Source organism: Cyanistes caeruleus, chromosome 3 (genome assembly GCF_971803275.1).
Source record: "Cyanistes caeruleus chromosome 3, bCyaCae1.hap1.1, whole genome shotgun sequence".
NCBI classification, from domain to species: domain Eukaryota; kingdom Metazoa; phylum Chordata; class Aves; order Passeriformes; family Paridae; genus Cyanistes; species Cyanistes caeruleus.
The window spans coordinates 113,710,841-113,735,922 of NC_141703.1; the positions used below are offsets into that span (position 1 = coordinate 113,710,841).

General features: G+C 48.2%; 1 protein-coding gene and 1 long non-coding RNA gene across 3 annotated transcripts in view; one reads left to right on the plus strand and one right to left on the minus strand.

Moving 5' to 3' along the window:
• Positions 1-456: 456 nt before the first annotated feature.
• On the plus strand, positions 457-8,816 carry LOC111942367 (uncharacterized). Of its 2 annotated transcripts, XR_002870526.2 has the most exons (4): positions 1,151-1,919; positions 4,718-4,912; positions 7,272-7,373; positions 8,101-8,270. It is a non-coding gene; the product is annotated as an uncharacterized LOC111942367 (long non-coding RNA). The 2 variants fall into 2 exon arrangements; XR_002870522.2 differs by having other exon boundaries at positions 457-1,919; positions 7,272-8,816.
• Positions 8,817-20,790: 11,974 nt separating this feature from the next.
• Positions 20,791-25,082, minus strand: part of HUNK (hormonally up-regulated Neu-associated kinase) — a 43,997-nt gene continuing 39,705 nt past the window's right edge. Inside the window, exon 10 of the mRNA XM_086883677.1 lies at positions 20,791-23,873. Within this exon, the coding sequence (XP_086739803.1) occupies positions 23,230-23,873 (644 nt within the window). The 3' untranslated portion in view covers positions 20,791-23,229. The remainder of the gene's footprint in view (positions 23,874-25,082) is intronic.

Here is a 25,082-nt window from a genome sequence, read left to right on the forward strand (position 1 = left end):
TTAGCACATCCAGGAGCACCAGGTAAGGACAATATTACCCAGGGAGCCATGTCAGAAACACCAGACTGTGCAGAGGTGGCAAAGCTGGGCCCTGTGAAGAAAAATGAATTTGGGGTGGGTGGGTGCAGAAATGGGGAAGACAGCACAGCATGGGAAAAGGAAGGATTAATAGATGTGGGGGCAAGGAGGATAAAGAGCTGTGCCAGGCAGCCCTGAGCTTGATTACAGCTCATGGCCCAAACATGCTGCCCTCGTCATCCCACAGAAGCTGGCTCTGTGGTCAGGAGGATGGGGGCAAGGATCTGGCAAATCCAGGGAACATGGAGGCAAAGACAGGCCAAGCATCCCGGTGTCACCGGCTCCACGCCACTGCCAAATCTGATGGCATCACCATATTCCCAATGCCTTCCCAACACTCCTGCAGAGCTTTTATTCTAAACTTGATCGCTTGTTTGAGCCTGTTTGCAGCATGGCTCCACACACCCAGTGTGCTGCTGCCCAGGAGTGGGAATGAGGGGCCAGGAGAGGCATTTATTTAAGGCAGTGTTGTCACTAAAGCCTCCATTCCATCAAACCTTGGCTCAAGAATACAAGAAAATGATTTTTCGCTGCTGCTTTGTCCTAGCCAAGATTCAGACCCTTCTGAGTGAAAAGTTATGTGTTCCTGCCTCTCATTTCCTCTCTTTCCTTTTGTTCAGACATCTATTTATCATTCAAAACCAGAAACCTGGGGATTAATTTATTCTTTACAGAACTCAAAGAAATGTGGGGATTTTTTAAATTTCCAGATCTTCCACACAACAAGTAAGGAATATTTGTCAGCTACTAATTTTTCCCCATTCTATTTATATTTGCATTCTTTCTTTCTGTGATAGCTACTTCACTTCACCCTCTGACATTTTATTAGACAAAAATGGGAAACTCTGGCCCCCGCTGACGTCAAGAGGAATTTGGGTATCGATTTCCCTGAAAAAGCAATTTCAAGCAGTGACCTGGCAGCCTGCACCAACTTGTGCCCAGGCTGTCTGCATGCAGGGGGCCTTCACCCTCCTCACACAGCCTTTTCATTTTCCTCTTATCCAGCTCTAGATCCAGCTCAGAAATACTCAGAAGAATCAGTAACAGAGTGGAAAGATGTGAGCCTTGATATTAACTATCTGCTTTTATAGTTTCTCTGATGTTGGCTTTGGTTACCCATAACTGGGGGTCGTGCTTGGCTGCCAACTCACTGAGCAACTTCCTCTGTTTAAACAGAATATATAAGCCTTACTCTTTTCCAGAGTTCATGACTCTTTTGTAAAGTGTTTTATGATACAGTTGTTACAGAATCCACCATCACAGTAACAGCTCCAGACAAGGCCTCGCTGTGGGCCTGGCTTCCAGCCCACTTCCTTGAATGGAGGTTTTTCCATCGCTATCAGCGGATGAATAAATACATCAAACTGCAGCACACACCCCCACTGCAGGAACAAGGCCACGGGGGCTTGGGGGGACATGTCTAGTCGTTGTTTTCTCAGAATCAGAGATCGTGAATCCAGCCCCGTGCAGAGGATCCTGAAGGCCTGAGTGCCTTTGAGGCCCTTCAAACACAGCTTTTTCAGAGGGTCTTAGCAGCGGTGCTCAGCACACGACCTGTGAAGTCATATAAACCTCCCACACATCTGTTCTGTGCCTTACATCCCTCACTTCTGTTTGTGTGAGGTTTAACAGTGACTGCTCCGGACTGAGAGCAGCCCGTGCAGCGTGATCCATCCTTTTATCACGGCGTTGGGTCAGGTCAGCTCAGTAAGTGATGGTGGCCTTGTGGTAGTAAATGATCTCCAAAGTGCAGCTTCTTCTGCACTTCAGGGCACAGATTTCCCACAAAGGAAATGGGAGTGCTCGGGAGATGGTGCCGGTGGAACCAGCAGAGGAAAAAGGTAAATCAGCACATCGTATCGCTTGTAATGGTGTCACATTAAGATCACAGTGCTCTGGGAGGGATGCTGTAAATCAGCTTTTGGATGTCCTATTTTTAAATCTCACAGAATGCACTCATTATCAGAGGAAAGCATAATCCCGGCCTGAGGTATTTGAGGTGACTTAGCTGTTTTGTGACTGGATGAATCATGGCACATTCACAGTGTTCCTGTCCCTGCAGCTCAGGCTGAACACCTAGAGACCCTCAGATGGGACTTTTACTGTGCTGGAAAAATCACGGCTTGTAGGGAAAAATGTTAATACATCCTCATACAGACAGAGCTTTTGATCTCATTCCTTTAGATTCCAGTTCATCCTCTGTAGCCTGGCTCCAAGGAGTGACCGATGCCAGATGCTGCAGAACAAGGACTGGACAATTTTTAGAGCATTTTGGATAGAAGGAAATCTTTTTCCCAGCATTAGTTTGAAGCACCGGTTGGCCCCAGTCCTGAAGCATGTGGGGGAAGAGAAAGGCTGAGGCTGCACTTTAATTCCCCCTAATGTAGATTTGGAATGGTGGGTTTTGTTTCCCATATGAATGCAGTTATTCTTTTTTCTCCTATTAAGCATAATCAAGAAAAAAATCGTTGTGAACCAAAGGTTTTAGAACATTAAAAGGACAGAAAAATCTCTCTGGTGACAGCTAGGGCACAGCTAATGCTGAGTGCCCGGTTGCCCTGGTCATCTGCCTTCCTAAAGCTCCCCTGAGTGCTTCTGCTGTGGAAGTATCTGGTTTTCCAGCAGTAACTGGTATTTCCTGGGCCTGAGAGACTCCAGCAAATTACTTCAATTGCTCTATTTTATTTGCTGTGTTTCTGTTTTTAAAGCAAACCAGCCCGAAGTTCAAAATCCCTTTGTAATGGACAAGAAAGTAACGAGATTCCCTGGAAGTCTGTATTAACATGCCAAATCAATTACAGTGTAATTAGCCAGAACTGTTACTTGTTGAAATCCTGTCAACGAAAATAACTCAGGCTTCCCCTTCAGATTGCTCCAGCACCTCCATCTTCTTGACAAGGACTTTGAGAGAGAGAGAGACCACCTCCTCCCAGCCCCTATCAGACTGAAGGCAGGGAATGAAACCCAGATGTGTTCATCCTTACAAACATGGAATGGTGGAAAATGCTGGGGAAAAGGAGGACAGAGCTCTCCTGACCAAACCACGATGCCTTTCCAGGGCAGGATGAGCCTCCTGGGCAGGCTGGACCCTGCTTTCCCTGGGGTAATGCTGCAGGCTGCTCCTGTGTTCCCTGATTTATGCCAGCCCACGGAGAAGGAGGCCCACTCCTGGGAAGCTTTATCTGCAATTCATTTAGGAAAGAGGCAAGTCCTCTCCTCTGACCTAATTGAAAACAGGCAGCCTCCTTCTAATTGTGCACTCTAACCAGTTCATGTGCATTAACAGAGGAAATTGGAGAGGAAAAGGGTTTGGCATTAGGGAATTGGCATTAATTTCCTGCACTTGAAGGTCCATATGCCAGCTGTTTATCTATCTATCTATCTATCTATCTATCTATCTATCTATCTATCTATCTATCTATCTCTATCTATCTATCCATCCATCTATCCATCTATCCATCTATCCATCTATCTCTAATTCACATTGTTCTCTCTACAGAAACTTGACTTCAAGTAAAATACAAGCACCAGGAATTTTTTTCTGTTCCAGTTCTAGCCAAGCGTGTAGAAGGGCACAGTTTTTCCAAAAGGCACCATTTTCAAAGACTAAAAGACCTCTTAATGCCAAAAGAGTTACTATTGCTCATCATTACTTTCAAAAGACCCTTTTCGTGTTTGGCTCTGCCTGCCCACAAGGAACACTCTGGGAAAATGGTCAGTTTTGGTTAAAATATTGCAAAGCTGAAGGAGAGTCTTCATCAAATAGCCAATAGGAAGAGGATGAGAAATGCCCTTGTCAGTCAGCAGCTTCAGGAGGTTTAATCCTACAAAGTCATACATGTTCTGAATGCAAAGTTATATTAAATAATACCAAAGCAGCAATAAAACTTCTGGCAGTGTTTTAGGTGTGTGTTTGCAGTTCCAGTGATCAGGTGTCTTTACAGGTCTCAAGTTTTGTGAGCACTGGGGTAGCCAAATAACTTAGAGTTGTTTCAAAGTCACCACAGGGTTTGGAATCTTGATTGTATCTATCTGATCATACACTGAATGTGCTTAAGCAGAAATAGAAATGACTTTTAATTGCAATCAGGCAGCTGTACGTACCAAAGTCACCGCAATATGCTAATGAGATGCTAATATATCCCTTTGCCTTTGCTGCAGCCTTTTTTTAGTATTTTATCCCCCAAACAGGTTTTGCAACACACATTTCAAGGTGGAGACTTTTGGAAAGTTGCTGCTTATTAGGTGGAATTTTGGGGAAGCAGCAAAACTTCCTCATTTCCAGGTTGCCCTGGACCACCAGAATGGACAATGCTTGAATTATTACCTGGGCTCTTTCCAGGTCCTCAAATGCATGGGGACAAGGGAACCTGCCTTCACTGTTATGGTTGACTGCAGAGTTATTGATGGGAATTTAAAAACTGTTTGTCAGGTTAAGCTTTTGGGGGGGGGAAAACAGGGCTAGAGGTTTAAAGCAATTCTGCTGGGTGCTGGCCAATCATGTAGACCAAGGACTGAAAGTGGGTGGTCTTGGAACAGAGCCAGTGGAAATGGGGCCAGGAGATGGTGTCATCCTTGACTCCAACACATTCATGTTTTGGCTCTCCAGCAAGGGTTATTTTTTCTCTTTATTCTGCAGTTCAACACAAACATCTTCTTCGCTTTCTAAAATCCGTGGGCTGAGGTGTTCCACCTGCCAGGTGGAAACACAGACCAGAAAAATCACAGCAAGTTCCTGGAAAGTAGGAACAGAGCAGGAGCAGGCCCAAGAGGAGGTGTCACACCTGCCAAGTCACCCAGCCAGGAGCAAACTTGGTTTTGGACTCCCAGAAAGGTGTGTGAAAGAGTCTTAAAAATCACAAAATAAGGCAATGTGATGTCTCTGGGACCTGCCCACGCACTGAGCTTTGACACTTACCTTGAAGTATTTTAGTGTAAGGTGGGTGTAAGGCTTTGGTATCATCCCCTTAGTCTTAAGCAGAAAACTAAAGTTTTAAGCAGAGAGCCTTGACATTTTCCTAGAAGTAGGAGGGATGTTTTTAAATTTTTTTATGTATTTTCCTCTTTTCTTTTCTTTTCTTTTCTTTTCTTTTCTTTTCTTTTCTTTTCTTTTCTTTTCTTTTCTTTTCTTTTCTTTTCTTTTCTTTTCTTTTCTTTTCTTTTCTTTTCTTTTCTTTTCTTTTCTTTTCTTTTCTTTTCTTTTCTTTTCTTTTCTTTTCTTTTCTTCCCTTCCCTTCCCTTCCCTTCCCTTCCCTTCCCTTCCCTTCCCTTCCCTTCCCTTCCCTTCCCTTCCCTTCCCTTCCCTTCCCTTCCCTTCCCTTCCCTTCCCTTCCCTTCCCTTCCCTTCCCTTCCCTTCCCTTCCCTTCCCTTCCCTTCCCTTCCCTTCCCTTCCCTTCCCTTCCCTTCCCTTCCCTTCCCTTCCCTTCCCTTCCCTTCCCTTCCCTTCCCTTCCCTTCCCTTCCCTTCCCTTCCCTTCCCTTCCCTTCCCTTCCCTTCCCTTCCCTTCCCTTCCCTTCCCTTCCCTTCCCTTCCCTTCCCTTCCCTTCCCGTTACTTTACCTTTGGAACTTCAGGGCTCTTCCCAGGCCATGGATTTCCATGTGGGCCTCCCACTACTCAGTTTTACCGTGGGGTTGCAAAAACATTTTAAATGTTGCCTTTTAGGTTTTGCCTTTTTTTTTCCTTTTGTATGTTCTGTGTGTTCTTCACACACACATTTGTAGCTCTTTAGTCTATTGTATTAGTGACTGGTTTTCTCAGTTCTTTTCCATGGCCTTTCCTTAAGCAGAGAGATCTCAAATTCATTTCTTCCATGAGGGGGGAAAAAATCAACCCCCTCAAAAAGGCATTATTTTCTGCAGAAAATAAGGCCTTCAGCTTGAGCAAAATGCTGATTTCTGGCCTTATGAAAGGAAAAACTAACAAAAAAGAAAACTAGGGCATTAAAATCTGCAATAAGAAGTGTCCTCCCTTTCAGGGTTGCAAGGAGTCTTTGGGAGGTGGGTAAATTTAGTTATTTTTTTGCTTGAACAGAATTGCCTTCCATCTCCCAACCTTCAGGCAATTTTAGGAATCTTTTCCTGAAATAAATGGATTTTCCCCAAATAAATGTACCAGCACAGACAGTTCTCAAGACACTGATAATTCCAGAAAGACTAAGGCCACATTTTTCAATGAATTTACTATTTTCCAATACATATACGTGGCTCTGCCCCCGTCTAGCACAGAATCTTCTGAATATCACTTAGCCAATGTGTTAAATGTCTATTTTTAAGTTGTTTTCCCACGCTCTGAAGAGTGAAAACAAGTCAGTCCAAGCATATGTGGAGATCATAGCTTGGATGTGGGAAGCCTTCCAATGACACCTTCATCTGCCTTGGAGGACCTTTGTTTTCCACTCTTTGGAAGAAAAAACCACACAGCCACGTCTGCAAAACAAGATATTCAGCCCCTGGCAGCCAGCAAACACCAGCCAGAGAAAGGACACAACATTTATGGGCTCCCAAAACACAGATGTAAACAGAATCTCCTTTAGCAGCGGAGAGAGCACAGGCCAGGCTGCTTGAAAAAAAGAGAGTTTTAGGTGCTGGCAGCTAAATTGGTCTTTAGATGTTGCTGAGGTATTTATAGAGCTTCTGGAAAGGGATTTGAAAATATGCCATAATTAAACATTTGAACTGGGATAACGTTGTGATAAACGATCATGTGGAGGTCCCAAACACCTTAAATAGTCACTCTGTGCTCCTAAACCAGAATGTTATTGGCTCTGATGCTGATTTAACGTCCTCACAAGGGGCTTTAAAAACAAGCACGGGACAGAGAAGTCAGGCATCCAGTTTTTATTTCAGAATTCAAAAGCCTAATGAGGTAAGGAAGCTACCAAGAGATCCATAAAAAGGAAGGCAAAAGGTTGAACAGTCCACAGACTTGCATAGGAGGTGGTTGCAGATGTGCATGATACACAGCACAGGGCAATTGCTAAACTTGCTATTTAAATGTTAATCAAATCCTTTCAAAATAGTAGCATGGAAAAAAAAGGGGCTAATTCCTTTTCCTGTACTTCATCAGATGGTAGTGGGAGAGCCCACCAGCTGTGAGGAGGCTGTGGAGTGCTTGGCTTCTGTTCTGGTAATGAGCTTTTGATGAGGAATGCACTTTTCACCCAACACCGGTTTTCCTCTGGCTCCCAACAGACATGCAGCTGAACTGGCATGAGGGACCGATGTGCTGGTGGCAAAAGGGACCTTCCTTGGCCCTTTATGGATTCCTTTCTACCACAGACACAGAATGGCTGGGTGAGTTCTGGATGAGCGAAAGAACGCGGAACACAAGTGGTGATGGACAGTTAGAACTTGAACATTTGGGCACATCCTCCCTTGGCATGGCTGCTGGGGGAACCGTAACACTTTACATCTCCTAAGAGACTTCACAGACATTCCTTCTTTATTGTACAACTAAAAATAGCCCAGTGCTTTGGCTTGGGTTGTTTTTAGAGGTGGGCAGGCCTTTCCCAGTCAAATACAGCAGTGATAATGAATGCTGAGTGCTGGCAATGCCAGAGAATTTGTCATGGACAGCCTTCCCTCTCCTCTTGCCTGCTGGCCTTTCTGACAAATTCAGGACACTATTTTTTGAGGTGTCCAACTGCTTACAGCTTCTATCCCTCCATAATGAAGGTTGGGGGTCGGACACATTTCCCTGTGAGCCACTCAGAAAGAGCAAATGAACTGGGGAACTCAAACAATTCCAAGCAGGGTAAGAGAGATCTGTCTTCCCTCAATGCACATGCCAAACAAATAGCCTGACATCATCTTCATTCACCACACAAAATCTATAGCAAGAGCAAACACCCTTTTCCTTCCTCTTGGTTCAGCTTTAACAGTGCAGAACTTAATCCTAACTCGCCACAGGAGAGATGGTCTGTGTGTATTTTCCTCTTCCTGTTCTTCTATAAATAAGCTGAGTTTTGCATCATTGTCTATTAAAGCATCACTGTTTTTTTTTTCCTTAACTCTGGGACAGACAAACTGGACAGGATGTAGGGCTTGGTACTGTTATTTACAGCAAGTCCTTAACTCTGCAAGCAAAGTGGTGCTGAATCCAAATGAGGACATCAAATGTGGATCCTAAGGAGACCTGTACCTTTGGAATATGAATAACCCTGCAAGAGTATTAAATCTGGATTCTCCTGACTTCTGTGTGCAGAATCAGTCTTTGGTGTAACATTTCATTCCTTTTTACTCTGTCATTCAGATGCACAAACCAAGCATGCCAACGTGCCCATACAAATGTTAAGAGTATTTCAAGCTCCTCTCAGGTTTTGTAAGCAGAGGGAATAAAGCTAAATGGAACAATTATTCCAGCACAGTATTACACACAGCAACCTCCTGAATAATTCCATATGTGTGCTGTCTCAAAGCAGTGAAATCAATCAGTCAAAAGCAATCGGTCCAGTGGAAATTGCGAATGTGTGTGGGGAAATAAAAAGACATGAGGGGCTTTGACCGCTCCTGTGATTTTTTGAAGAGCTGCTAGATGCCCTTTGTTTGGGGTGGGCTGTTGAGTTATCACCCTGGCTCTGCTGGAACAGCCAGGAGACTTTCACGTGTGAATTAACGCGTCTCTGTGTGGGAAGCTGACACGGCGTATTTCCATTTCCCTCAGCGTGCCCGTGTGTACACAGCCATAGCTGTAGGGGTGTATCTATCAGTACCAAATAAATGTATCCATGCCAGAGTGAGCTGCCCTGTGAAATGCCTGCTTGCACGGAGCTGGACAAGGTCTCAGAGCCTGGCAGGATGGTGGTGTCATCCTGGCAGGACGTGCCCCAAGCTCTGTGCTCCTTCCCCTGCCAGAAGGACGAACGTCCTGTGTTTCCTAATGGGGTCAGTTCAAAGAGAGGTCTGTCCAGCTGGGGCCCCACCTCACCTGAGCTCCCTGTTGGATGGGAGAGCTCGGATATGGTTTTCATGCAGCTGCTGCTTTGCTGTTTGTACTGTTTTCTCTCTATGAGGCAAAGCAGGGTGCGCTCTGCCCTGACACAGCTGACTGTGGGTCGTGTCTGATCCCCGGGACACAGGAGTCCTTCTCTCCCTTCTCTACCCTCACATCCCTCTGCATGGATGGGGCCTTTATCCCTGTCCCTGATCTCTGCAAGGGACACCAGCCCACCAGGGGATGCAGCTGAACGTCAGTGACCACTCAGCACTGCATCCCCCCTCACTCCTTAGCCTCAGCACTTCACCCTGAGCCTCCCCCAAAAGCAGCTTGCAGCCCCCCACACTTGCTTTTGGCAGTTTGAGGTTTCTTTTTTGTGGAGCTGGACTCACACCCTCAGCCTGAGCAGAGGTGTCCGAGGAGAGCTCCAATCCACATCCAAGAGGTGTCAGGCTCTTGTTTATGCACTGGTGGGAGCACGGTTGCACCTGTGGACACAAAAGCATCCATCCCCCAGGGAAAAGCAGGGTTCAGGCTTACTGCTGGCCCCTCTTCCTGCTCTGAGCTCAGGAGAATCCACACAGCCCACAGAGCAGGTCTGGGTCTGCATCTTGCAGCTGACTGTGTTTATAACACACTTAGGAGTGACAAAACCCCGTTCCATGACATTGAGCATTGCAGGAACACCTTCCGCTTTTCCTGGGTTCTGCTGGCTCTGTGTGTTGTGAAGCAGTTCCATGACAGGAAACACAATTTATGGGCTGTAGGTTCACACAGTTCCATGACAGGAAATACAATTTATGGGCTGTAGGCTCATTGCCAGCGAACCTTTGTAAATACATAAAGTCCACAGGCAGAATCTGCCCTGTGTGTAGTCTCTGGTGACACTGGGCACGTCTTGCCAGCAGCCCAGGGGGAATCAGGGGCAGCTCGTGGGGTCAGTGTGGTGGCTGTGGCGGCCAGGGAAAGGCATCCCAGCTCTCCTCATGGCAAGGTCTGCTCCCATTGAGAAGCTGGCTGTGCAGCCGAGTGTTTGAATGCGACTGTCACATCGCCCTGTCTTCCTGACAGGAGTAACTTGGCTTGAAGGCATTTTCAAAGCAGTAACCACAGGATATTTTTAACTGCCTTGTGCTTGCAGGAAAAATAGAGTCACTTTTATTTAAATACAACGTGAAATTACTCAGCCCACGTTGATAGGGCATGTCAAGTGGGATGTGTAATGCCAACATGTCCTACAAGCACCATGACATTCCTATATATAGTGGGGCATCCATTTCATATGAAAATCCCTGTGCTGAGCATGAAGCAAACGACTTTTCCACACCTGATGCTTACTTGGAGGGGGAACACCACAAAATCAGCTCTTAAAGTGGCTTCTGACCTTTTTCCTGCCACACCATGCTGCCCAAAATAATCTTTCACATGCAGCAGTTGAACATCTCCTTGTCTTGAAGGTGGCAACTTGCACAACACAGAAATCCTTCCACAGGGAGGTTTTGGGAATGAAACTTCTGCCAGCATTAACAATTGGGCTGCCTCCAGCCAGGCCCTGGTCATCTGAAAATATCAGAACCCCCCCACCTTCATCTGTGATTAAAAGAACCCAAGCAATGAAATAAAACAAGCTGTTGGAATTGTCACCCTTGCTCTTCCAAGGCAAAACCTACCATTGTAAATAACAGAACCCCACCCAGAGCAGTCCTGCATGCCCCTGTCAAGTGCAGAATCAGCAAAAGGTATCATTATGCCTGTATTACACCTATCAAACCCAGGAAAAGATGAGGAACTGAAGCAGAAATCACAGACAGGTTGGAGAAGTCAGCCAGAGACACACAGAGACACAATGCACCACGGAGGGATTTTTCAGGCTTTGGTGACAGGAGATACTTGGATTCAGGAGCATTTGCCAGGGGCCATCATTTGCTGGGAAGGCTGAGACTGAAACAATTCTCTTTCAGGGCAGCCTGTCATGTGTGTGGCTGTGCAAGGCCTCAAGTTACTGAGACAAATGTGGCTTATACTCCCTGTGATATCTGAAATTGTATTTAACATCTAGCTTACTTTTTGCGTCTGTATTATTGCTGTGAGCTCTTTTCTACTCGGGTGGATCTTGACCTGACCAGGAGTGCTTTTAGTGCGTGAGTTCCTGCTTTTAATAAAGGAATGATGGAGAAAAGACACGAAGAGATGGGGAGGAAGGATGTCTCAGCCTTTCACGTGCTGGGAAGGTTCATGTGGAGGAGCTGTGGGTGCTGAGCCTCTGACAAATGGGCTTTGACAAGAGTGAGTGACAAAAGCAAGAGCTGGCGCCTGAATTTGAAGGGCTCTCCTCTTTTTTTTCTGCCTTGCTTTCGGGAGGGCTGCTGTCAGACAGCTGTTGGATGCAAAGCAGACTGATCTATACCACGGGTCCTGTGGGGATCTGAGGGAGAGGAAGGAGGATCCAGCCACCCTCTGGCTGCCTATCCTCATCCCACCACACGTGGGGTCAGCTCCCACCTCAGAGGGGCCACCAGGAGAGCCAACAAACAGGCCCCCTGCCTGGTCTCCCCGTGGAATTTGAGGGGAAGTTCCCTCTGAGCATCTGTTAAACTAATTTAGACTTTTCCCCCTAACCCCGGTGCAACTGCTCCTTTTTGCAGGGCCTGCAGGAAATAGACATCACTTCTGGAGGATTATCACACTGGCCAAAATTAACTCCCTGTTATCCTGTTCCTCTCCATCTGCTTGGTGCAGGGTGCAGGATCCACCTTGACCACAGCAGTACCTGGCATCAATTCCCTGCTGATCCTTGAGGAAGTCTTCCTGGCATTCCAGCCACTATATAAAAGCAACAAGTTCTCCCTCACAGGGCTTAGCTGGGACTGGGGTGCATTGCCCATTCCTCTGAAATCCTGTTCTCTTTGTTTCCTTCCAAATACTGAAACAAACAATGTTTGAATTTCAGGCTCTCTGTTTCCCACCCCTGGTGGGATCTTCCCAAAGGACGGTGCCAGGATTCCCAAACCTGATGATCCTGGGTAGCATCCAAAGGTCAGCCATCCATTGGTGCTGAGGTGAGGTTAGGATCAGGATCAGGATCAGGATCAGGATCAGGATTAGAACCAGGATCAGGATCAGGATCAGGATCAGGATCAGGATCAGGACCAGAATCAGGATCAGGATCAGGATTAGGATCAGGATCAGGATCAGGATCAGGACCAGGACCAGGACCAGGACCAGGACCAGGACCAGGATCAGGATCAGGACCAGGATCAGGACCAGGATCAGGATCAGGATCAGGATCAGGGTTTGGAGTGAGCCCAGGGCTGTTGGAGGGGGGCTTGGGAGGGACTGTCAGAGAGAAGAGTGGGCTGTGGAGAGAGCTTGGCTGTGAAATAGATTGATCTGGGATATATCCATGGGATCTCATCCGACAGCCTGCCCTCTACCAGGGCTGCAGCTGAAAGCCTCCTGCTGCTTCTGGGAAGGGGCCACCTCAGGAAAGCCTTGGATGCAAGTCAAAATGCTCAGGTCCTCCCCTTCAGGTGCTCCTTCAACACTGTCCAGACCCCCCATCACCCTCACTCCAGCTGCAAGCCTGGAGCAAATCTGAACCACTTTGTGTCCATTTTTTTTATTTTTTTATTTTTGGTCCCTATGAGAATAACAGAAAATGGTCGTTTAAGGTTATTTTTTCTGTTTAACCTCCTCCTGCTGTCCCCAAGTGTGCTGCACAAAGCCCTTATCAGGATTGCAGGGCAGGTTTGAAGACAAGCATTGTTTCTCTCAGTCACGATTTGAGAGTGAAGTGGTGGGAGTTTCATTATCAAAGGCTGGCCCAGCTGCCAAGTTTGAAACAATTCTGAGATCAGCTCATTCTGCTTCCCTCCTGCTGCTCCTTGTCCCTGCTTTGAAGTGACTTTTTGGAAGGAGTTAATCAAGTGCAGTTTCCAGCCTCTCCTGCAAGCCAGGCTCAAGCACAACCCAAAGTCTAAGACTGTGAGGGCCACGAGGGGTTTTCCTTGGTTCACTTTACCCTGCTCCACTGCTCTTAAAATCCCTTCTTGCCCTGAGTGTGCATTTACCTAAAAAAGCATCATTTAACTTTTTTTTTCTGCTTTATTTTGTTTTTCCCATGGTGAAAGAAACCAGCAGAGCACCTGTTAACATTAAATTCATGTCTACAACACACGTTCTTCAGGGTAGGAGCTAACACAGACTTTTTTCTTAGTCAGTAGCCTACGTCAGTTAGGAGGATGTGGCAGCCCAGTAGGATCTATTTGACAGATGTGCCCTGAGGTTTTAAATTGTCTTGGTCTTTTACACAAATTGAACAAACCCCACAAAGCTGCTGTTTGCCTCCTGGGCTCCAGTTGTCCTCCTGCCCTGAGGTAAGTGAGGCTGAGGAAAACCTGCCAGCACTCTGGGAAGTAGAAAAAAAAGCAGGAGCAGAGTAATTCAAATGCTTAACAACTCCCGTGAATGCAATTTGCATTGTAGAAAGGCTAGGTAATTTCTCACAGTGACAGTCAGATAGAGATGAGATGCTTCCCCATTTTACACATCAAAAAAAGGAAATCAAAGGTTGTAAAAGCCCTGTGTTCGTGCCTAGTCTCAGTGTTCCTCTCAGAGACAGGGGGAGCTGCTGGGTTTGTGTCTTTGGAAGCATCTTAGGAGGCACCTGGAGTGACACACATCCAGCACCTGGGGGGACACACATCCAGCACCTGGAGGGACAGACATTCAGCACCTGGAGGGACAGACATCCAGCACCTGGGGGGACACACATCCAGCACCTGGGGGGACACACATCCAGCACCTGGAGTGACACACATCCAGCACCTGGGGGGACACACATCCAGCACCTGGGGGGACACACATCCAGCACCTGGAGGGACACACATCCAGCACCTGGGGGGACAGACATGCTGCACCTGGAGGGACACACATCCAGCACCTGGAGGGACAGACATTCAGCACCTGGAGGGACAGACATCCAGCACCTGGGGGGACACACATCCAGCACCTGGGGGGACACACATCCAGCACCTGGGGGGACAGACATCCAGCACCTGGGGGGACACACATCCAGCACCTGGAGGGACACACATTCAGCACCTGGAGGGACAGACATGCTGCACCTGGAGGGACACACATCCAGCACCTGGAGGGACACACATCCAGCACGGACCCCAGGGAAGGATGATCCATAAAACCTCTCCTGTAGGCATTCCCCGTGTTCCCACCCTGCTCCCCTTGCCAGACTGCAGCAGCTCATCAAGGAGAGCGGGCTGCTCCTCGTCATGGTGGGAACGCTGTTCTCCCAGCAGAAATCAAGAGGATATTCTCCTGCAAGTGCCAGAATTCAGGCTCGCCTGTGCTTCCCTCACGATCTCCAACAAAAAACGATGCCTGACTCATGCCTACACTGATTCACCCCTGAGAACTCCCAGTGCTGGCAAGAGCCGTGCAGACAGTCAGGGAGAGACGTTTTTTGGGGGGTTTAGGAGAGTTTGCATCTCTCCTCACTCTGCCTTTTGGCCTCTCATGGGCTGTGCTGGGGGTGAGCGTCTGAAGGGGGGAAACCTCAAAGCCCTTCACACCAAAGTCACAGCAGGGCTGTCCCTGAGGAGCCCCTTGGATTTACCCTGGTCACAGTACCTGGGAGAAATGGTTGCTGTCTGCTTGCTCATGCAGTCCCAAAACATCTGAGCTTGGTCCACACAGTTGCTCTGCCCTCCAAAACCCCTGCTGAGCCACGCTTGAGGGCCAGGGGATCCTGTCATCTCAACAGGACAAGAATGACCAACAAGACAGGAGCACATCCCCTCAAGAGAGAGGGATGTGGGGGTGATGGATGAGGGGAAGGGAAAGGATTGATTGCAAAGAAAGGGTTTATGGCGATCCCCAGCCTAATAAAACTCAAATAGGGCAATTTCTTATTCCGAAATCTGTCAGTGACCTTTGGCAAATCAATTCATCTCTGTCTGTGCCTCTAGTAAATGGGAATAATATAGCCTTGCTGTCTGGAAAACCCTTGGTAATTCTCAGATGAAAGATGTTTTATTGGTACCAGTATCATCCTTCACTGTCATTAGCATGATAACAGATCCATCACCTAGCAACAGAGCAGCAACTCCTGCTCTGCTTGTCCACGGATTTCTCTTGGATTTTGGCTCTCCAGCAACCTGCTTTTCATTGCAAGAGGTTTTACAGCCTGTGACTGTTCTTCCCTTGATGCTGACTGCTGCAGACAAGCACATCTGCCGTGCCCCAGGTGCTCCTGCCCCCTTTCACTGCCCCCTTTTGCCTCTCACCATCACAGCAAACAAAATTTGCTTCTCGTAGCTAAAGCATCCCAGCAGAAGTTTTGAACTTCAAAATATACATATAAACTCCGTGCAACCCTAGGAATACAACTATTTATCAGATGTGCACAGATCACAGGGGGAAAAGTAGCAATCAGGAAACTTGATTTAAAAAATGGCAAAAATTGTGGCAAAAGCCAATTCCAGGCCTCACTATTAAGGACAAAGTTGCACATACATGACTATAACCAACCACTGCAGATCAGGAGTCGTGCCAAGTCCTGTGGTGCCTTTAGACTCGTGGCAGGAGCAGTGCTCCCACCCTCAAGTGGTGCACAGACCAACCTAAACCACTAAAACCAGCATCAGCAACTACTTGGAGAGGGGATCAAAGGGAAAGATAAGGATTGTGAAAGCATTGTCCTGTCTCATCCCAGACAAGCTATCCCTAATACACATTTTTTTGTCTAAGCCCTCTGCTCAAGCACGGCTGCTTTGGGAAGGTCCCTTGCTGGAAGAAATTTGGAGAAGTTGTGCACAAGGATTTTTAGATATTAAGGAGCAATAAGATTCATGTCTATTAAAATACATGAATTCATGACTGCAACCCTAGGTTTACATGACTAGTTATTTAAAAATACTGTACAGTCAGGAGCTGCTTCAATTTCCAAAGGCACAGCAGCCACTCCAAGGCATCAATTACTTTTTCTTTCAAAGATGAAAACACCCCCACAGCCATCTCATGTTTCCAGGTCAGTACCTGGGCCTGAGCAGGGCTGTCACCATGGTGCTGCCTGGGACACGAGGCAGAGTGTGACACTGTGACACGGGTAATTGCCAGCAGTTTGCCTTTCTTGTCCCTCATCACCCCAGCACAAAGCACAAACCACAATGGGTGTCAGAAATTGACTTTCAAGGTTTTATTTAGCATGCCTGAAAGGATTTGAGGATGGTCAGTGTAAAAGGCCTGTAAGAATTGTTTCTGAGATGTCAGGATCCCTTTGAACCGGTGGGGAAGAGGAAGAGTCTGATCTTCCCTAATTGCTGTGTAATCCCATCCTCAGCCTGGGAGGCACAGGTAAATAATCAGGTTCCCAGCCTGGCAGCTACTCGGGATTTGGTGTCTTCATTCAAAGGGGATTGCAGGTAACTGAATAAATAATGGTACTGCCACGCAAGCCGCTCTCTTGGCAACCACAATTCAAGCAGGGGAAAATATTCTGAGAAAAGGGTGGGCTGGGAAGGGAAGGAATTGCTTGAGCACACAGCGTTAGGCTCTCCCAGGAAAGACAGAAATGTGGAAGGTGTTTCTTCCCTGTAACATTTGGGCATCCCTGAATCAGTCTCACAGGATGCTGGCCTAGGTATCCCACAGCACAGGTTGTCAGGGGGCCCAGGTGGATGCTACATCCCTGTTTCCTGGAAGGATTGCTCAGCACAGGCATCAGGAAACACCACGAGGATTTTCATCCTCATCACTGATGCACTTGGATCAGGTGTGGTGAGCAGGGAAATCTCATCTTCCATGAAATCACTTGTCTGGGTGACGGGGGGAATTCTCCATCCCCAGCCCCGTGCAGACACCTGAACACCTTGCAGGGAGCAGGAGAGGCTCAGGGAGGCTCTGCTCAGCCAGATGTGTCTCTGCCTGGCTCATTCCTGTCCCCATTCCCCCTGGCAAGTCACGCTGCCCTGTCTGCAGGGATGTAATTATTCACTATGGAGACTGCTGCAGCCCCCCCAGCCGTGCTCAGGGCTCAGCTGAGCACTCAGCAACAGGTGCTGGGCAGCTTTTTGTGAGGAGCTTTTCTCCACATGGGGTGTCTGAAGGCAAAGGGAGGTTCTTCCCTCCCTGCTAACAGTGAGTGTGCAGGTGGAACTTCCTGAGGCAGAAAAGTCCCTGTGACATTGACCCTGTCACTGGTGGAGTGGACTTTTGAAGGGTCTCCCCTCCTTCATGCTAATGAAGGGTTTTAACCTCATGGAAAATCCTGCACTGTGTGTGAAGCCTTGGCTCAGGGGGTCCATCAAAGGCAGGGAAATCAGTGGGAACCACAGGTCTGCAGTCCTGCAGGTCAGATCCCCACGTCAGGGCTCCCAGCCTGGCCCAGAGGCTCACAGCAGCCCAGACTATGGCCCCAGCACATCCTCCCCTTCCCTGAAGTGAAATGTGGCATTTGAACCCAGGAAAAACCCGGGCTGGGGGTGGGGAAGGCAGCATTTTGCTGACACTAGAGACACAGTAAGTATTTTATGTGCTCTAGTGCCAGCTCCAGGCCGTCTGCCCGCCCAGCTCCTCAGGATGGAGCACAAGCGTCCCTCACGGCTACGGGCAGCATGGTCGGAGATCAGCTGCCACAAACATGTCTTGGAGCTGGGACTGAGGCACCAGGAACGGACTCCATGCCTTGGACATGAGACCTTTCCTGGTGCCTCAGCACTGGCAAACTCTGGGACTGCCTTCAGCTGCAGCTTAGCTCTTTCCCTTGGAGAGCAGACCTGAGTCAGTCGTCTCTTCCACGTGGAAAAGAGAGCACAGCTCTGGGAAAAAGAAAACCCGGGACATCCATGGGGTTTGCCAGGTCAGAGCCTGGGAAAAAAGCCTGCTCTGAAGCACTGGCAGCTCCCTGCTGGACCCACTGCCCCATCCCCATCCTTCAGCACGGCTGTGGGACACGGGATGTGGAGGAGAAGGGGAATGACAGCTGTGGCTAACAACTGCAGGGATTTGTATATCCAACACCCGTGCATTCAGCAGCCCTGGAGGGGCTGGACCTGACAGGCCCCCTGGGGAACAGCAGCAATGCTCAAGCGCACCCAGAGGCACCCCAGGACAGCCAGGTGAGCGTTCCCTACCCAGGAGCTGCCAGGGCAAAGCCACCAGTGCTGCTCCATGGGAAACTCCCAGCACAGCTGAAGGTTCACATCCCTACCCAGCCACCAGGAAAGGACAGAGGGGTCACAGCCAGCTGCATCCATGGATGAAATATTGAATAGGAGCATTGCAAGAGGGGCCCCTGGGGTGTGGAGAGACATTGTCCCTGGGGTGTGGAGAGACATTGTCCTTGCAAGGCACCAGGCAATCTGCTCTGCTCCGGGGCTCTGCTGTGACATTCCTGCAGATGTACAGGAAAAGCAGCTGACACAAACCCCGAGTCACTGCCCACCCCCATCTCCCAGTAATTTCTTGATAGAACAGACACACTGAAACACCTGTCCACGGTGCACTTTTGGCTACGAGCTACACTGAATATCCCCCCAAGGGAAAGCTCTCCTGCTTGCAGAGAGGCATCCAAGCCCTTAGGGACAACACCTGTGTACCTGTGATTTTAAGCAGCTCTGGGCCAGGCTTGGCCCCTCTCCTGACAGCCCTGCCTGGCAGGGAGCCTCCCTGGCAGCTCCCTTTCCATCCTTCAGATGTTGCACCAGCCCTGAAACTGCAGTGGAGCTGCTCCAGCCGAAGTGAACATCACACAGCAAGTGCTGTAGGGATGCTGGCTCAGCAGAGAAACCCCAAACACAGCTGCTGGAAGGGGTGAGGTGTGCTCTCAAAAGCATCATTCCACTTATTTAGGAAGGGGGAAGGTTAGCACAGAACCATTTCCAGTTTAGGGAAATGATGAATTCCCATTTTACCTACACCTGTGCTCTCAGACACTTTGTTTTCCCCAGCCTTTATATTCTGAGGCACTTTCCCTGCACCAACATCCAGGTCTTGTCATCCAGGACTGCACACCCAGACATCCAGCCCAGCTGTCACTTCCAACAGAGCCTTGAGGCTCCAGAAATGTTAAACAGCAGATTCAGACCTCTCAGATTCGCTTGGGAGCGTTTCAGGCCAGGAGAGCTGGTGACCTGTGACAGTTTTGTCACCGCGCGCTGACAGAGCGAGGCCCTGTCCCTGGAAACCGCAGTGACACCCTTGCACAAGCCTGTTGTGTCCTCCTTCTCCCACGCAGGAGAAACTGAGAGAATCTCCTGTCTCTGGGGCCAGGAATGTGAGAGGTTGAGCAGATTTTGCTGTGAAGCTTGAGGCAGACCCATTGCGGATCAGTTCTTTCACCACTAAAATTTCCCTTCGTGCTTAAGCAAAGAAAAACTTGGATTTCTGTTTATGAGCTGTCAGAAAAGGTCATGCCTGGGAGCACCTGTCACAGAGCCCATTCCAGCATCCCTCAGCCTCCTGAAAAATGTCTCAGCCCTCCTGGCCGCTTCCTACCAAAGGGAGCCTGAAATCAGAAATTTTCCAGATTTTATGGGGATTGGCGACCAGGTAGAGGAACCTCCAGTCAGCTCACTGGGATGCACAGGAAACATGGTTCTGAGTCCACACACGGGACTGTCTGGGATTGTCACGGGAGCAGGCAGAGATGGGAGAGAAAAGACTCATTTTATCTAATAGCCATCTGGAAATAAATGGTGACCTTTCTTTGTTCTGGATTCTGTCCTTTCTGCTTGTAAGAGACATGAGGAATTGGGTTTTTTCCCCTTGTACAGGTAGAAGAGTGCTCTTCTTACAAACATTAATAAATATAATAAAATTATCTTAATTTTAAAACAAGCTTAGCTCCTCACCCTTACTCAATAACCACCTTGTTTCTTCTCTCCTGGCATCAGCAGGGAGACAGCAGAGATGCTCCTGCAAAATCCAAACCCACTCTAGGCTCTATCTCTTTGTTTTTCTTATTGCCTGTGCCTCAGTAACACAGAGCATCCTATTTCAGGCTTCCCTGGAGAGCAAACATGGGAGAATTCCATGGTGCTCCAAGGGAGCCATGTAGAGGGAGGATACACCAGGGAAAACTGACCATTTGTGGCCACAGAGGATCAAAAAATCAGGGAAGAGACAGGAAAAATCCAAAGTCCTGCACACAGCAGTAGTGCCCCTGAATTTTCTGCTCATTTCTGGGCAAGCACGGTGTGAGCTTGGGGTGCTACAAGCAGTGAAGTTTTTCAGTATTTAGCAGCCCATTTACAGGAGAAGTACAAAGACCAACACCTTCTGCAACAGCTGCTGCTTTCTGCTCTTTCTCGCTGAATAAATCCAACACCTGTTTTTCCAGGCAGAAGAGCCTGAGCAAAACCACTGTTACCAGTCTGGATCCTGAAGTGCTGCCCAGCGATCAGCCAGTTTGCAAATCCCTCCCGTGAGTGTTTCACAGCTGCTCCATGGACTCCTCTGGGCTCTGCATGTGAGCAGCAGCTCAGAAAGGCCCCACAGAGGTGTTTCCATCTTGCACCAAAGCTCAGAACTGCTCTTTTCACAACATCCAGCCTGAAGTGTAAGGTGTATTTTCAGCTGTCAAGCACATTCATGACAGGTTTGGTGCCAAGACTGAGGCAAACACCAGAAAAAAGATCTCAAGCTTCCACTAGACCAGGTTGTTCCAAGCCCCATCCTACCTGGCCTTGTAGTTTTTGTCCTGAGATTATCTTTGCTGTACACAGTGACCTGGCAAACAAAGTCAGCAGTCTGTGGCAATCTTGTTCAAAAAGTACATGTGTTTAATAATGATACCAAATACAGCTTTTCCCCCCTGGAATTTCCACTATGATATTCAGTAGGTCCCTCCTGTGGTCACTGCAGCTGGACTGTACATAGCTACTGACTATGACGAATAATACATGGTTATGTTTTAGCGGTGTAGTACTCATATATTCTCTATAAATATAATAAAAGATTTAATATTTGTTTTCATTCTGATTCTTACACATATTTCCTGTGCTTCCACGAAAAAAAACCCAAAACAACACAACAAAAACAAATCCCAACCAAAACATGTCTCTTTCCTGCCTCCCCCAACCTTTTATTGGGTTCCAAATAAACCTGAGTTTGTAATTCAAGTCAGCATCTGCCATCTGTTCGGGTATGTGAGTCTGGTGCACACAAAGGAGGGGATTTCAGTGGTCCCTGATTCCAGTGATCCCTGATTTCAGTGGTCCCTGCCCACTGGCTTGCCAGCACAAACGTGTTCTTAGCATGAAGAGAATGAAAATGCTCTGATGTTTATAAATGAAGGAGTTAAAATGGCCCCCTGGGATGCACAGGTGCTCTCTACAAACAATGAAACACTTCTCCATGTGAAAATGGGTAAAATTATTCCAGAGCTGTCTTTTCTCATCAGATTGGGGACTTCCATGTGTATTATTTTACAGGCAGCACAGCTCCCTCAGAGGTGGGAGTCCTCACTCCACTGAAGGGTCCAAGATGCACACGGACTCTCCAGTGCTAAGGGAAGGTCCCACCTGCAGGGATGAGATGGGTGCTCTAGGCATCACTCTGCTGGTTTTGGCAGCACTGAGCAGCCCAGTTATCTGTCAGTATTTGGATTAATGCCCATTTTCTCCTGCAGATTTTGGTGCTGGGCCTGTGCTGTGCTGCAAAGCAGGAACAAAAGCTCAGCTATGGGCTCTGCTGGGAACCTTCTCCCCTGCCTCTGCTGCCCCTCCTGACCCAGGATCCTGCTCATGGAACTGGAAGGAAAACTTCCCAAACAGGGGTAAGGATGGACACCGACGGGGCAATGAAATTGTCTGTAAAAGTCTGGATGAAAACAGGGCCTGGATTCCTACCAGTGGCAAAATCCCAACGGCAAGAAGACGCCACCTCTGCTCCCTGGGTTTTGAAATGACGTTCAGTGGAGGGAGCAGTGTGGGCCAGGGCTGCCCATGGGGGAACCAGGCTGGAACAAGCTTTACTGAGATGCTCTGAGGACACAAACACGTACACAGGGGTGGTACAGACTAGAGAAAAGAGCAGACTTTGTCTTTGGCTAAACCTTCTGATTTATAGGAAATGGTTTGAGGACAGAAACAGAACCAAAAAAATGTTGTCAACCTCTCAGATGTATCATTTACTTAGAAAAGCAAGACTGGTATACAGAACATGGTGTCTTTTAAGAAAGTTAATCTTCACTGCTCGTAACAATACCCACCCAGTTTTTGGTAACCACTACATTACCAATCTTGGAGTATAAAATGGACTTGGTACAGGTTCATGTGTCCTTTATTAGTCTTTTTAATTCACTGCAGTCTGAAAGAAGCCTTCAGGTGTGTCCAATGCTGCCTTGATGTAGCAGGGGCTAATGCAGGTGCTGGCTGATTATTTAAACACACAGCCTACTGCAATCTGGATTCCTGTTTGAAGCAGCTGCTTGCAGACCCCTCATATGAAAGGAGCTGGCCTTTAATGCAGTGGATTTCCACGTGATGCCACTTGTTTTTAAATAACCATGTTTCTTGTGACATGATTAAATCACAGTTTTCCTTATGAAAAAAAATGACTGTGTTATTACCTACTTTATGTAATTAACAGTAAAATCTGCCTTGAATTCCAATATTCCCACTTCCTCTGAATCAGACCGCTCGTGTCTTTATTCAAGCTTCTACCACCTCCATCTTCTCGGCAGGGCTTGTCAGCAAGCTCACTTTGGACAGAGTACCTGGGGTTTTCCCCCTTGCCTGCCCCAGGAGCAATGCCTGCAGCAGCACCACGTGCTGTGTGGCACAGGCAGGTGGAGCAGGGACAGTCTCACCACAGATCCTGGCCCGGCATCCGTGGCACCACTGCTTTCCTGGAGGAACCAAACCCTCGGTGCTCGCGGTTCTTCCAACCAACCTCGCTGCCGCGCCAGGTGAGAGCAGTGAAAATACAGATTCACGCAGCTCTTGCAGGATGTTTTACTGTACAGTCAGATGCCAAATGCGAGTATTTCTTAACAGCACAAGCAGAGCCCTTTCCTTTCAACTTTAATATGTAGGACAACGCCTTCCTTGCAAACAAACCTCCGATTTCCTACGCTGCACCACCACAGGGTATCACGCAGTGACAGCAACACGCCTCTGGCTTTCCCTTCTTGATTAAAGGAGAAAAAGAATCTCGGATCCCAGAGAAGAGCAGTGCAAATCCCAGGATGTCAGACTAACACTGGCCACTGACAGCCTCTGTGTTGAAGGAGATCTGTGTGGGGCTCATCTGCTGCAGCTGAGGCATCCTGGCTTCCAGGGGCTTTTCGCTCGCCGACTGCATGGTCTGGTTCCTCTTCCGCAGCATCTGTCCGATCCCCATCATGGGGAACCTGCCCCTGCTTTTCACACAGTTTGGGCTGCCCAGGGGGTTGCTGGGGGCCAGCTGAGTAGGGGACACTGCTTCTTCCTTGGCTGGATACGCCTTCTCCTCATACGTGAAAGAGACCTGGGTGGGGTGGACGGGAGACGTGCTCCCTGGGGGAAAGAGCGGGGACAGTGTCCTTTCACTTGAGCTTTTGTAAGGGAAATTCATTGGAGAGCCTAAAATTCTGTACTGGTGAGAGGGGGAAACCTGGTCTATTTGGTCCTCTCTGTCAACTGACTCGAAGGAGTGCACAATATTCAGGATGAGAGGGGAGTCCCTTGGCCGGCCCCCGATCCGGGACGGCTCTGGCTGGGGAGACTCCTGCCTCTTGAGGAGCCGGGGGGTCCTGGGGGGCGGCTGCTGGACCTCCAGGTATTCCAGGGAGCTGGAGGTGACACAGCCTGTCTTGGCTGCCAGGGGCTCGTGGAAAGGGCTGACGCCGCCGCCGGAGTCTGCAAAGCAATGGGAGAAGGAAGCAGGAGAGCATTTTGCAGTTACCAGCGCTGCCTGGCCCACGGCACCTCACACACAGGAACTGACCAATGCACCAGCTACAGCTCTGGGACACACTCAGAGCCCAGTTCCCTCACCCTCACCTCATTCTAACGCCGTTGTTTCCCGGATGATTTATCTGCCCTTTCCCTCACAGGCAGGAAAAGTGCTTAAACTGAGACAGGCACTTGAAAAGGAAAACCACAGATGTCTTCAAGCTGTTTGTATTAATCACATCCTCTAATGCCACGCCTGAGAAATCTCACATTTCTCCTTTCTTAGCACAACTTTGTGTGGCTCTTGCTGGGCCTGTGCTCACCGACACACCTAGAGACACAGGGGAGCCCAGTGAGTTAATCCCTGATGGCTCTCCCTGCACTTTGGAACAGAATCTGTTCCTGGTTTCACACATGTAAATCTGGAGTAGCAGCACTGGCCAGATTCAGGCTGCTACAGTTGGAACAGATTTGCTGCATCAGCTTCAGCAAGAACCTTCTTCCAGCAAGGGCTGAAAATAAATAGAACAATCCTTGCAGGATTTGGCCGAGTCAAACAAAACAGCTCGTGGAGAAGATCTGCTCAGCTCCTACAGAACGCTGGCACTGCCTCATGCCAAGCTAATCACAGGCAAGCACGTTTTGCTGCCTTGATGGAAAGCTGTCCAAGGAACCTGACTGCCAGGTCCCCCTAATTGAATTAACTGGTAGCTATTCCATCAGTTCCCTCAGTCTCAAATCATCTAAAAAGGATCTGAAATTATTTAGCTCTGCCAGCACTCAGGTCACAGCCACAAATCTCACATGTATTTTTTGTGGAGGGATGGTCTTGTCAGGGCTTGAGACTTGAATGGATGAACAGGATGAAATCTCACACTTGTTTGGTAAAAGTCGAAGTTCAATCCGACCAGTTTCTTTCTAAAACTGGCCAAAATTATTTAAGATGTGTCAAAGCATAGTCTCCATAAGCAGAGAAATGCTTTAGCTAAGATCTGCATGATTTTCAGGTTTCAGAACAAAAAAGCAGGGAGAAACATAAAGCCAGAAGAGAAAGAACTACATTTTCTTCCCCCTCTGCCTTTCTTGCAAAGGGGACAGCAAATCTGAGCGAAACGGGCATTTTACAACTTTTTTTAACATTTTTTCACAGGAAGTATGTGCCATTCCTGAGCA